Here is a 14,806-nt window from a genome sequence, read left to right as displayed (position 1 = left end):
CCCAAATACTCCAGAAATTCAACAATGAACTTGCATGGAGAAGTTTGACAAAGTTTAAGAAATTTCAGATTGCCGTAGGTAGAAGAACAAAGAAAGTTTACATGCTGCATGTACTACCGGCCAACTTTGACTCCTTCAAGTGACTTTCCTTCGAGTAGAAATAAATTTTACTAGTGAGTTGCAGCTGTAACCAAACAATGAACCAGGAGTTCTAAAGTTCACTGATATCAGTGTCCGAGTTCTTCAATTATCCTACAAGATTGTAGTCTCCAAAGGAACTTGAAATTGGTAATTCACGTGAAAACAAAGACAATGCTAAGCCAGCTTCACTGACATTACAACTCTATTCAGCATTCACCATCCTTTTCTAATGTCATTAGTTATTCACTTATAGAATTGGATAATTTCTAAAATGAATTACATACATGTTCATGATTTTTTTATGCTGTGTGTCACTATCCATTTGTCTTTAAGAAGACGATTCTCATTTCATATTGGTATCAAACACAATCTATTATCTTTCACATGAGTAGATCACAAGCTGTTTTTACCCCCAATCAGGATGGTTGAATAGTGGATTCTTGAATTCTAAACCCCAATAGCGGATTCAGAACTTAGAGTGGCCATATCCCACTTCGTTACATTAAAAAATATGTGCACTTTTACCTACAATATTGGATTCTCACAGGAAGTTCAGGAATGTTATACCTTTAGTTTTGTATACTGATCAGCCAACGACAACTCCTGATGAACCATGTCAACCAGCCTGGGAAATGCAAAACATATGAATACCATAAGTCAACAATGAGCTTTGTCAGGTCAAAAACATGATGAAAATGTACATATCATTTTGAACAATTTGAATTTCTGATGGGTACAAAAACAACAAATGAGAAAATGAACCAGATATGTAATTAACCAAAACTGTGCACCATTCTCTCCCTATTATGTAAGATGTAGTGCACCAACTAGTTTGAGAGTAACGCTCATACAATGGTAAAGATGGGGATGAAATGGCATCGTCAACCTATATAAAAAAAATGTATGGATTCTAGGTGAAAGGAATATATGATTGCTTAGCATTTAACAGATGCTTCATGGTTAGGATGGGTTCAGAGAATGTAGGAAAAGAACCGTGTAAAAGAGAAAGAGAAGATTAGCAAAGGATTCTAACAAGAAAGTGAAGATTGGAATTGGAAAACAATAGAAAGGGCTATTGTCTGTGTACTCATTCAACAACAAATTCATGTCTCTACCTAATCATACACATGGAAATCTAGGATGATGTTAAAGATGAAAAATGAAAACAGCTGTAGATAGCAAACAAGAAGGAACCATCAACCAAGTTAGACATGCTCAACTCATATTCCTATTGCACAGTAAACTAGACTGGACTAAAAATTGCATGAATTAGAAAGTAAAAGAAGCATATAATAATCTACGATGACTCATAAACACAAAATATTAGGAATCTAAACATTAGAGAAAACCTCTTAGGAAGTGTAGAAATATTTAGATTAGATAAAATCAAATCTTATCTTTTATATAGGATCAGTTTATTTGGTACCAAGATTTATTTGTTTATAGATAGATAGATATAGATTACATCTAAAATCTTGGGATTTGATTTGTATTGTAAATTATTTAAAATAGTTGTATCCGGTGTAAAGAATGTATTACACAGCATGGGATCATACACCAAAGCTCTTTCGTTGATACTCCACCACAAAATAGAGTGTCGGAAAGAAGGAACAGGCACTTGTTAGAAGTTTTTGAGGCCCTTATGTTTACAATGAACATTCCAAAATATTTTTGGAGGATGCTATTTAACTTTTGTTAGGTTATAAACCCAAGAGGTGTTACATCCCAAAAGGCTTGCCTATTGCCCTTGAGAAGCCGACATCCGCAGCGACCCACTCTAGACGGCTTTTCATTCACCTTTCAGTATTCGATGCATGCACCTTAATCCAACCTATAATTTTTTCAATTATCGGCATTGATCCGACGGTAACCCTTTCCTGGGTCGCTCCTACCACTATGCCGACTCTCAACAAGAACACAAATGTTATGTTATAAACCCAAGACATGTTCCATCCCAAAAGGCCTGCCTATTGGGTGGTATAACCTCACGAGTTTATAAGTCACTCTTTATTAGTTTAATATTTCAACGTGGGACATTGTAACAAGGCCAAAACAAGCTCGATCCCAGGGCTGTCAAAACCGTCTTTGTTCGATATTCTCCAACACAAAAGGGTTAGAGGTGCTATTATGCTCAGACCAGAAAAATGTATGTCTCGTGTGATATTACTTTATTTTGAAAATTTGCTCCTGGAATATTAGAGGTGGAGGATCGAGCAATCGAAGAGGTCTTATTCGAGCTATTTTGAGGAAAGAAAGACCAGATTTGGTGGTACTCCAGGAAATCAAAAGAGTGGTGGTGGATAGAAAATTTATTGCCAGCATGTGGAAATCAAGGTTTGTGGAGTGGGTCACTTTACCGGCTATTGGTCCATCAGGAGGTATTGTGGTAATGTGGGATCCAAGAGTAGTTTCGGTCAAGGACAATCTGATTGGGGAATTCTCGGTTTCGGTCTGTATTGAGAAAGATAGTGACATCAAATGGTGGTTTACTGCGGTGTATGGGCCCTGTAATCCAAGATTGAGACATAATTTTTGGGATGAATTGGCTGGTTTGAGAGTTTTATGTGGGGAGAAATGGTGTCTAGGAGGTGATTTCAATGTAGTGAGATCTTTAAGTGAAAAGTTGAATAGCACATCTATAACAACGAGCATGAACTGTTTTGACTCTCTGATACAGGAATTGGAGCTGGTTGACCCGCCTTTGTTGAATGCAAAATTCACTTGGTCTAATTTGAGGGCGGATCCTATTTGCTGCATATTAGACAGATTCTTATTGTTGGGAGGGTGGACGGAGGTCTATCCTTTTTATAGACAGACTGTTCTTCCTCGAATGACTTCGGACCATTTTCCAGTTATTCTTGACACGGAGAAAATCAAGTGGGGACCATCTCCCTTTCGATTTGAGAATGTGTGGCTTAAAGACACAAGCTTCAAATCCTCTATCGTCTCATGGTGGAACAATGCAGCATTTCAAGGTTGGGAAGGGTATAAATTTATGCAGAAACTTAAAGCCATAAAATGCGACATTAAAAGGTGGAACGTAGAGAGTTTCGGGCTGGTGGAAGTCAAATGCGCTGAATTGAGGGAAAAAATCAAAAGACTAGACGAGATGGAAAGTGAGGGATTAGGATCAGAGGAGGTGGCCTTTGACAGGAAGGAAGCCAAATGTGCTCTGGAAGAATTGGTGTGTCAAAGGAATCAGATTGACAATCAAAAAGCAAAGGTGAAGTGGGTGACAGAAGGGGACAACAATACTAAGTTTTTTCATTCTCTTTTGAATCAGCGGAAGAGTAAGGCTACAATCAACAAGGTGGAAAGAGATGATGGGTCAGTTACTAATGATGAAGACCAAATAGAAACAATCATAGTGAAGTTTTTCAAAGACTTGTACAGCAAATCAGAGGTGATGGGGTGGGGTGTTGAGGGAGTGGAATGGTGTCCTATTGATGAGGAGATGGCTTTAGAGATGAAGAAACCGTTCTCTGAGGAGGAGGTCAAGAAAGCAGTGTTTGATTGTGACGGTTGCAAGGCCCCGGGACCGGATGGATTTACAATGGCCTTTTATCAGGGGTGTTGGGATATTGTTAAAGGAGACTTGTTGATGGTGTTTAATGAATTCTTTGAAAGGGGTGTTATCAACGGCATCACGAATGAAACTTACATCTGTCTAATACCAAAGAAGCAAGAGTACATAAAGGTGAAAGATTTTAGGCCTATCAGTCTCACTACTAGTCTGTACAAGATAATAGCCAAGGTTCTTTCTGCTAGGCTAAAGAAATGTTTGTCTTACACAATAGCAGAGTCTCAGAATGCTTTCATAGACGGGCGACAAATTCTTGATTGTTGCCTTATAGCGAACGAGATTGTAGAGGAGAGGAGGGGGAAGAAACAGAAGGGTTTGGTCTTCAAGGTTGATTTCGAAAAAGCTTACGACAACGTGGATTGGAACTTTCTGGATTTTGTCCTAATGAAGAAAGGGTTTGGAAATAGATGGAGAAAATGGATCAAAGGTTGTGTCTCGAGTGTCTCTTTTTCGGTTATGATCAATGGGAGGCCTAGGGGCAAATTTCGAGGTCAGAAAGGGCTCAGGCAAGGGGATCCGTTATCACTGTTCCTGTTTAATTTGGTGGTTGATGTGTTGGGAAGACTGATTGATAAGGCTAAATCTAGGGATCTCATACAGGGATTGGAGGTGGGCAGAGAAAAGGTAGAAATATCTCATATTCAATTCGCGGACGACACTCTGTTTTTTGTTAAAGAAGAGGGTCATCTTCGGTTTCTGGTAGAAGTGATCAGAGCTTTTTGCGACATGTCAGGTTTAAGAATTAATTTGGAGAAGAGCGCCCTGTTAGGCATCAATTGTGAAGAGGAAGTAGTGGAAGAGTTATCACGACAGATTGGGTGCGGCAGGGAGGATTGGCCCATTAAATATTTGGGGGTTCCGTTGAGAGGGAATCCATTAAAAGCTTCATATTGGGAACCAGTTTTAACTAAGCTATCCAAGAAATTGGCTAGTTGGAAGAAGGCGTTTTTGTCAAAAGGGGGACGGTTAACCTTGATCGCTGCAGTTCTGAATGCGAGTTGGAAAGAGGCTGTGTTTGATGAAATCAAAGCACTTGAAAAGAACACATGGCAGATTACAAATCTTCCACCGGGAAAGAAAACAATTGGGTGCAAATGGATCTTCACTGCATACATCTGATGGAAGCATAGAGCGGCTTAAGGCACCACTAGTAGCCAAAGGATACACACAATCTTATGGTATTGACTATCAGGAGACATTTGCTCCAGTGGCTAGGCTCAACACAGTCCGAGTACTTTTGTCAATTGCTGCTAACTTAGACTGGCCTTTGTTTCAACTTGACGTGAAAAATGCATTCCTTAACAGATATCTAGATGAAGAAGTATATATGGACATTCCTTCAGGTTTTGAGTCCGAAAAAACAAAAAATAAAGTGTGCAGATTAAAGAAGTCGCTTCATGGTCTCAAACAGTCACCTCGAGCTTGGTTCTATCGATTCACAAATGTTTTGAAACAAGATGGCTACACACAATGCCAATCTGATCACACCTTATTTGTCAAACATTCCGAGGGAGGTAAAATTACAGCTCTCATAGTATATGTTGATGACAATGTTCTTACAGGTAATCACGAAGAAGAAATGGTTCATGTGAAGACTATGTTGTCAAAAGAATTTGAGATGAAAGATCTCGGACACCTGAAGTATTTTTTGGGAATGGAAGTGACAAGGTCTTCGCTTGGTATCTCAATCTCACAACGAAAGTATGTGATAGATCTCTTGAAGGAAACTGGTACGTCGGGATGCAGGCCAGTGGATACACCAATGGACCCGAACATCAAGATAGGATTGAAAAAAGATTTTCCACCAGTGGACAAAGAAATATATCAGAGACTAGTTGGCAAACTAATTTATCTGTCGCACACACGACCAGATATTGGTTTTGTTGTGAGTTTTATTAGCCAATTCATGAACAATCCAACCGAAGAACACATGGATGCAGCATATCGAGTGTTAAGATATCAGAAACGTACTCTAGGAAAGGGACTATTTTTCAGAAAAGCCTCCAACAAAGGCATAACCGTGTACAGTGATGCTGATTGGGCCGGATCACCTATTGACAGACGCTTTACCTCCGGGTATTGCACATTTGTTTGGGGAAATCTAGTAACTTGGCGTAGCAAAAAGCAGACTGTGGTTGCACGTAGTAGTGCTGAAGCTGAATTTCGAGCATTGGCCCATGGAATTTGTGAAGGAATGTGTCTTAAGAAATTACTTGGTGAGTTAAAGATAGAAAAGAATCAATCAGTGGAGTTGATGTGCGACAACCAGGCAGCTATTAGCATTGCAAGAAATCCAGTACATCATGATCGAACCAAACATGTTGAGGTGGATCGACATTTTATAAGTGAGAAGATCGAAAATGGAAGTTTCCGTCTCAACTACATTCCTACCAAATTTCAAGTGGCAGGCATTCTAACAAAAGCACTTTTTGGGCCTAATTATGAAGATTTGAGTTCCAAGCTGGCATGATCAACTTATATGATCCAGTTTGAAGGGGAGTGTTGAATATTGAATAATTAGATCATTATCTAGTATTTAAATGTTATCTTATATGCTAGTTTAAATTTCTAGGAGTGGTTAGGATTGTACTTATCAGATTCCATTCTTTAAGGGATTAGGTAGATGTAATACGTATTCTATTCTGATCGGTGGTAAATGAGAAGATTTTTTCTTTCCTTCATGCTATTGATTCTCATAAACTTCAGATATCTCTAGAGATTGGTTATGTATTCAACAACCATTATGTTACACTATCTTCATCCAAAAGTTGAGAATCACAGGAATTTATCATGTACTAAAGAAGTAAATTTCAAAACCAAAACTTTTCCAACATATCAAGCTGGAGCATCATCCAGCACCTTCCTTATCATTATTTCTGTAAGTGTCATGGTTTCATGTATTTTTCACAACTTTCCATCTCCATAATATCCTACATTATCTGTCGATATCAAATTTAACCATTCTAGTATCTCAAGGCAGAGTAGAGTGCAGACGACTTTACCAAGACATTACATCCTACACACCCCAAAAGAAGTTATCATTCTACGACGTATTTAATTCTGCATGATGGCCTACTGCATTTTTTATTTCTCCCCTGAACATGACACCCTTATTGCAGCATTGGCAGTCTTATTCTTCTAGTTATCTTCATAAGTACTCCAGTTGTAAGACATATACTTCCCACTGTATGACACTGAAAGTTTCAACAAAAAAGTAACGAACGACAGGTCATAGAAGACATGGTTGGCAAGGAAATATTACAGATAAAGGTCTATATCTTCAATATTGACCAAGGCACCATTCAGAGCCATCAAGGACTTGCCAGGGGGAATCATTCGCTGGTTTACAATTATTTCATCTTTGATGGAATCATTCATCTGCAAAGCACAATATTAGATCACAAACCAATATCTTATCTATGAGGAACCATGGATCTTGTTTATTAATAAAGCAAGCTATAGATCATACTTTTCATGACTACGTGCAACAAAATATCTTACCTTCATTCGAGATAATGAGGAAACAACACTAGGAAAATTTTGATTAATTTCTTGCATTGCCTGCAAAGGATCAGAGGCATGCACTATTCTCTGTGCAGTTTGATGCCCCAAGTCTGCACAATGATATATTTTGCAATTTAAATACCTTTTATAGTTATTGAATACGTTTCCAGAAGCTACAAACAACAATAGTACCTTTCAATTCCCAAATTTCTAAGGTATCAGAAACTGTAGATGACAATAGATAATCCCTGAATGCCATTACCTCCGATGTGAGCTCTGGTTTGCGCTCCTGCATTAATATGCTTACGCGTTAACTTTGCATTGTTAGTTTAGAATATATAATTATTTGCATACCATGACCTATCCCGATCATTAAGGAAGAGAAACATAAGACCCCAGGAAATTTCATGGCATTCCATTTGTAATTGCAAATTCCGTTCCCAAATCCCAACTTCCCCTAAAGCTATAAAAATGAAAGTCAAAATTTCACTTTAAGTACCTAGGTAAACATTATAATGAGTTTGACAAGATATATTTGGTCTAGGTTGTTGATCCAGACCGTTGGTTTCATAAGAAAGTAAAAATGATGGCGTGGTTACGACAAACAGGAAAAAGTATCACTATATAGGAAATGGGACAAATAGATGCTTCACCAATCAGATAACGAGAGAGATCTAATTCTAAACCATGGATCAACTAATCATTCATGTGGCCAGAAGTTTATTTAGAGCTGACAAATTTGAACAGCTTAACCTCTTTGAAGAAAAACAATCCACATTGCCGTGTCAAATGAGAGGAGGAAGTAGAGATACTATCAAGCGATCTTAATTTTATGATAAGAAACACATTCCACATTGAAAGGCTCTATCTGTTGATCGCCGAATCAATGCAAAAGCCAGTTTCAATCATTTCTAAAAATGGAAAATAATAGCGATGATCAATAAAAAAAATGAATGCATTCAATTACGAGCTGAACATAATTCATTCTTTTTCCTCTAGCGATTTCCATGATGGGAAAAAACCTAAATTCAGTTTGATTCATTTGAAGACGAAAAACCATTTCTTCAAGTTATGCCCAAAATAGGCATTTGCATTATTCCCGTACGCAACAAGTTTTTAAACCAATTCTAACACTTACACACAAAATATATCATTCTCCATTCCTTCACCAGCTCAATGCAGAACAGTGAGTAGGAGCTACAAAAATATTTTGCAATTAAATACGGCAGAATTGTATTATTGGCCAACACTCGGTCCCTGCATCTATGCTCTACTAGCAAATTTGGTCCTTTATCTTTTAAAGTTTCAAATTTATATCTGTTTTAAGATCTAATCCCGCACCGATTGGACTGCCAAATGTATCCTACATCTATATTTCAATAGGTCATTTGAATCCTGTAGATTTAGATAATATTTGTGAATATTTGATATCAATCTTGTAGATTTAAATATCTTTTATTTTTTGGTAGGATATCTTTTTATTATCCCTTGATTGAAGGGAATTTGTAATTTTCTCTCTATCATTTCTACTTGGTATCACGAGCCTAACGGTTTTTTTCTCACAGAAAAAATATGACTGACTCCATCTCTTCTGAGTCAAGCATGTCATGAAAAAACTCTGGGACCATCGCCTCTTTGTCCGGAGGCGACGCTTCTTCTCTGCAGATCACAGCCCATAAACTCAACGGGCAAAATTACCTCCAATAGGCCCAGTCCGTAAAGATCAGTATTTGCGGTCGTGGGAAACTAGGATACCTCACAGGAGATCTCCGTTCCCCAAAGTCTACAGATTCATCGTACAAAATCTGGACAGCCGAAAATTCAATTGTTCTCGCATGGCTCGTCAACTCGATGGAACCCAACATCAGCCGCCGCTATCTGTGGTTCCAATCTGCAAAGGATGTGTGGGATGCTGCCCGCACGATGTATTCAGACTTGGGCAATGCTTTGCAAATCTTTGAAATTCGCTCTAGATTGAAAGAATTGAAGCAAGGCCATAACTCGGTTACTCGGTATTTTTCAGATCTTCAAGACCTGTGGCAGGAACTAGATCTCTTTCTTGATGCAAACTCTTTATGCACAGATTGCAATGTCAAAAATCGGAAGGCTGCTGAAAAAGGGTATTCGACTTCTTGGCTGGTTTAAATCGAGATTTGGATGAAGTTCGGGGCAGAATGGTTGCCCGTGAACCCTTTTCAAGTCCTGAAGAAGCATTTGCAGAAGTTCGACGGGAAGAAATGCGACGTAAAGTGATGCTCACTGATGCTTACTCACCAGCAGCCTCTGATGCTTCCGCTCTAGCTTCAAATAAGATGCACACACCTGGACAACATGTTAATAAGCAACCCTGGTGTGACCATTGTCATCGTCCTGGTCATACAAAGGACAAAATGCTGGGAAATCCATGGAAAACCAGCAGATTGGCAGTCACGGAAGAAGAATGAAGGCAGAAGCTATCACACCCAAACCAGTTCCAATCCAGCAGCCCCATCGGCCCTCACTGCCCCATTCACAAAAGAGCAAATTGACCAGATCGAGCAATACTGTCGACTCCTTCGTGACACCTCACTCCACTCTTCATCCAGCACCAGTGTTGGGTCGTGTTCCATAGCCAAATCTAGTATATTCCATTCAGCTCTTAATGTTAACTCTACACCCACTTGGATTACTGACTAGGGGGCCTCGGATCATATGACAGGAGATTCTAGTCGTTTTTCCACTTACACTCGTTGTTATAATCATACTACTGTTAAAATTGCCGATGGCTCTTTAACTGTGGTTGTCGGGATTGGCGATATTCGATTATCCAAGGACATCCTTTTAAAATCTGTTTTATATATACCTTCTCTTACTTGCAATCTGATTTCAGTTAGTAAACTCACTCATGACAGTCGATGCATTGCTAAATTCTTGCCATTGTCATGTCAATTTCAGGATCCGCTATCGGGGATGATGATTGGCAGTGCTAGGACTCATCATGGCCTTTACTACTTTGAGATGTCCCCGCCCAACTATCGACAATCGTTGGTGTCTAGTGTTAATTCTGATTCCGTTCCTAGTTCTAGCGAAATAATAAAATGGCATTATAGGCTTGGCCATCCTAGTTTCTTTTATTTAAAACGTTTGTTCCCTTCTTTGTTTCTTAATAAAAATCCTGGTTTATTTACTTGTGAGCACTGTCAAATGGCTAAACACACTCGCACTACTTTTTCACCAAAACCCTATGCCCTTTCACGTCCATTTTCTCTTATCCACGGCGATATTTGGGGAAAAAATGGTTTTTAACGTTCATTGATGACCACACACGGGTTACATAGGTGTATATTCTCACTAACAAATCTGATACCAGTCAAGTCTTTCAAGCCTTTCACACTATGATTAAAACCCAATTCCAAAGTAATATTCAAACCCTTCGAACTGAAAATGGCAAAGAATATTTCAATGCCGTTCTTGGTGACTACCTCGTAAGTCACGGGATGATACATCAAAGCTCTTGTGTCGATATCCCTCAACAAAATGGTGTATTTGAAAGAAAAAATCGTTACCTGTTGGAAGTAGCTCGTGCCCTTATCTTCACCCTGAATGTACCTAAATACCTTTGGGGGGATGTCATACTCACCGCTGCCTATTTCATCAATCGTTTACCAAGCCGAACCATTAACTTTGAAACCCCATTGTCCATGCTCAAAATTGCATATCCACTGTTCTCCACGTCTCAATCCCTTCTATTAAAAACTTTTGGGTGTACCGCCTTTATTCATATTCCTCATCGTGGTAAACTTTACTCTCAAAACAGTTTCCTAGGTTATTCTCCTACTCAAAAGGGCTATCGTTGTTACTGTCCTCTCACGAAGAAAACCTATATTTCACGTGATGTTACATTCTTCGAGGAAATCCCCTACTTCTCTCCCACATCACCTCAGGGGGGGATATTAGATCGAGCTCACTGGGATGCTTCCCCAATTCTGGATATTAGATTGGATGTAACTGCCTCTTCCCCACTTATTTCACTACATGAGAACTCTAAGTTAGACTCATCAAAACCTGACCAGACTTAGAAACTGGAAGAGAATCACCACTACCACCAGCATTTGAACATGTCTACTCGAGACGGAAAAAACCTCAGGAAGATAATGACTTGATGAGTCCAAACCACAGTCATGAAACTGAATCGATGGCAGATCCTCAGAAAGGTACTTTTCTTGACCTTGAAGTTCCTGTAGCAGTAAGAAGGTGTGCGATCTTGTACACAACATCCTATCTCCAATTTTGTCTCTAACTCAAAATTATCTCCATCGTTTCATGTTTTTACCTCGAGTGTATCTAGTTTAATGATTCCCAGGTCCATCCAAGAAGCACTAGCTATTCCTAAGTGGAAACCGCAATACTCGAGGAGATGCAAGCTTTGAAACAAAATAAAACATGGGAATTGGTTGATTTGCCTCATGGAAAAGAGGCAATGGGGTGCAAGTGGGTATTTACCGTGAAATACAAGGCAGATGGATCAATTGAGCAACATAAGGCACGATGGGTTGCCAAAGGTTTCACACAAACCTATGGCATTGACTACACTGAAACCTTTGCTCCAGTTGCCAAACTCAACACTATCAGGATCCTTTTTTCATTGGCAGCCAACCTCGATTGGCCACTACATCAGCTCGACATCAAGAATGCCTTCCTAAATGGGGAGCTCGAAGAAGAAGTTTATATGAGCCAACCTCCAGGATTTGAGGAGAGGTTAGGGAGCTCAAGTGTTTGCAGACTGAAAAAATCTCTCTATGGGCTGAAAAAATCTCCACGTGCTTGGTTTGATAGATTCTCTAAAGTGATCAAGACGTTTGGGTATATCCAAGGACAAGCAGACAACACACTCTTTGTCAAAAATTCAGCACAAGGAAAAATCTCTATTCTCACTGATTATGTTGATGATATCATCATAACTGGAAATGACAACAAAGAAACGAAAGATATTAAGTTGATGATGGCAAAGTAATTTGTATTCAAGAACCTTGGTGCGCTAAAATATTTTCTCGGGATGAAAATTGCTAGAAGCAAGAAAGGCATCTCTGTCTCCCAAAGAAAATATACGTTGGATCTTCTAAAGGAAACTGGTATGCTTGGTTGCAAACCAAGTAAAACACCAATTAAACTTGGACACAAGGAAAAATTGTTTGAGGGTGAACCAGTGGATAAAGGAAGCTATCAACGCCTTGTGGGAAAGCTTATCTACTTGTCACATACTCGTCCGGATATTGCTTTTGCAGTGAGTCTAGTGAGTCAATACATGCATTTACCATGCCAAGGTCACCTTGATGCTGTGTACAGAATTCTGAGATACTTGAAACAAACTCCGGGTAAAGGCTTGTTCTTTACGAAAACTACTGATCGTGGAGTAAAAACATTCACTGATGCAGATTGGGCTGGATCCATCCATGATAGAAAATCGACATCTGGATATTGTACCTCTGTATGGGGAAACTTAGTAACTTGGCGCAGCAAGAAACAATCTGTTGTTGCAAGAAGTAGTGCTGAAGCTGAGTATCGGGCAATGGCTAATGGAGTGTGTGAACTCATTTGGATACGAAGAGTGATGAAGGAGCTAAACATGGAGATTGAAGGGTCAATGGTATTGTATTGTGACAATAAATCAACCATCAGCATTGTCCATAACCCTATTCACCATGATAGAACCAAGCACGTCGAAGTTGATAGACATTTCATCAAAGAAAAATTGGAACAAGGCATGATTAAGGTGGAATATGTTCCTACGACTCATCAGTTGGCTGATGTGTTAACAAAGGGGTTGTCAGAGCACTCACATGAATATAGACAAGCTTGGACTTATCAATATCTATGGCCAAGCTTGAGGGGGCATGTAGATTTAGATAATATTTGTGAATATTTGATATCAATCTTGTAGATTTAAATATCTTTTACTTTTTGGTAGGATATCTTTTTATTATCCCTTGATTGAAGGGAATTTGTAATACCTAAGGGTTATTTAAATGTCTGTACATTTCTGGAGGAATACAGCGAGATTAATTTTCTCTCTATCATTTCTACAAGTCCTATATGCAAAAAATTAGACTTATGAATCTTTGATTATTCTTAAATTTTTCTGAATGAATTAACCTTCAATTCAAATCTTTACCTCTTGAAGTCATCGCATGAACCCAAGTCATTATTTCCAATTGAACATATTTAATCAATATATATATATGTCATGACATTAAAATTTTCTTGCATTTATATTCATCTCTATTTGGGATCCGGTATTGTTTAAGATGTCAAAAAAGTTAGCTAGCTGGAAGAAAGCTTTTCTTTCGAGTGGGGGTAGACTCACTTTGATTGTTGCAGTTATGAACGCTCTCCCTTTGTATTTCTTGTCGCTTTTCAAGATTCCTCAGGGTGTAGCGGACTCCATGGAGAATAATATAAGGTATTTTTGTGGGACGGTCCTGATGGGAAAAATCACTATCACTTGGTTGCTTGGGACCAAGTGTGTAGATCAGAATAGAGGGGGTTTGGGAATCGGTAACATTTGCCAACGGAACAAGGCATTGTTAAATGGCGGTGGCGTTTTTCAAGTGAGGGTGATTCGCTATGGAAGTAGATTATTGGTAGTAAATATGGATTTCAGGATAACGGTTGGGATGAGGGGCTAGCTAGGAATACTACGTTCGGGAGTCCGTGGAAATTTATTTCCGGATTTCATTCAGTCTGTGAGGGTTGTGGTCAAAGGGGGAAACAAAATTAGATTTTGGGAAGACTGTTGGGAAGGAGATTCTTTTTTAAGAATCTTTTCCCTTCTCTTTTCCAGATTTCTAAGGTTCATAACCATTCTATTTCCCATTTTCTTTATCGAGATTTTTCATCTCCCTCTTCCATTCCTTCTTGGAATTTGCATTTTCGTCGAGATCTCAGGGATGATGAGTTGTCCTATCTAAGTGCTTTGTTGGATATTCTGAGTAGGGTCAGTTTGGTTGAGGAGTTGAGGATGTCAGGAAATGGGTGTGGGATACTTCTGGGTTGTTTCCGGTTAAATCTTTCTCCGGTTCATTCTTTCCAAATGCTTTGTTTCCTCATTTTCCTCTTTTCCGACCAATCTGGAAAGCTCCGACCGATTACTTCTAAGGTTCAGGTGTTTTCATGGATTGATGTGATGGGAAGATTATCGACATGTGTGATGATTCAAAAGAGGAACCGAATTGTCTACTTTATCCAAATTGGTGCGTGTTGTGTAAGCATGAGGAGACTCAGAACCATCTGCTTATTCATTGCCCTTTTACGACTTCAATTTGGTTCTTGGTTTTAAAGGAATTGGGTTTAAGCTGGGTGATACCGAAATCTACATAGGATCTATATGCAGCAGATATAGGAGGATTGTTGGGTAAAAGGGGTAAAGTTTTTTGGGAAGTCATAGTGCATTGTGTTTGCTGGTCAGTGTGGCTTGAAAGAAATAGGAGGATTTTTTAAGATGAAGAAAAGTCAATGGAAGATCTATGGGACAAGATAAAGTTCATAGTCCCTACTTGGATGCATAAAATTACAGATTTTCAATCTTTTACGATTTCAGAT

The 14,806-nt window shown here is 38.9% G+C and overlaps 1 protein-coding gene across 2 annotated transcripts in view; it reads right to left on the bottom strand.

Annotated features, from left to right (window-relative positions):
* LOC140894531 (UDP-glucose:glycoprotein glucosyltransferase) overlaps positions 1–14,806 on the bottom strand; it is a 38,976-nt gene that overhangs the window by 14,129 nt on the left and 10,041 nt on the right. For both annotated transcript variants that reach the window (XM_073303057.1, XM_073303058.1), the window contains exons 6-9: positions 7,421–7,517; positions 7,226–7,338; positions 6,987–7,102; positions 709–766 (exon numbers count right to left, since the gene is read on the bottom strand). In XM_073303057.1, coding sequence (XP_073159158.1) covers positions 709–766; positions 6,987–7,102; positions 7,226–7,338; positions 7,421–7,517 — 384 coding nt within the window. The remainder of the gene's footprint in view (positions 1–708; positions 767–6,986; positions 7,103–7,225; positions 7,339–7,420; positions 7,518–14,806) is intronic.

The sequence above is a fragment of the Henckelia pumila genome, chromosome 4 (assembly GCF_033568475.1).
Source record: "Henckelia pumila isolate YLH828 chromosome 4, ASM3356847v2, whole genome shotgun sequence".
Classification (NCBI taxonomy): domain Eukaryota; kingdom Viridiplantae; phylum Streptophyta; class Magnoliopsida; order Lamiales; family Gesneriaceae; genus Henckelia; species Henckelia pumila.
This window is presented reverse-complemented; position numbering and strand designations above follow the sequence as displayed.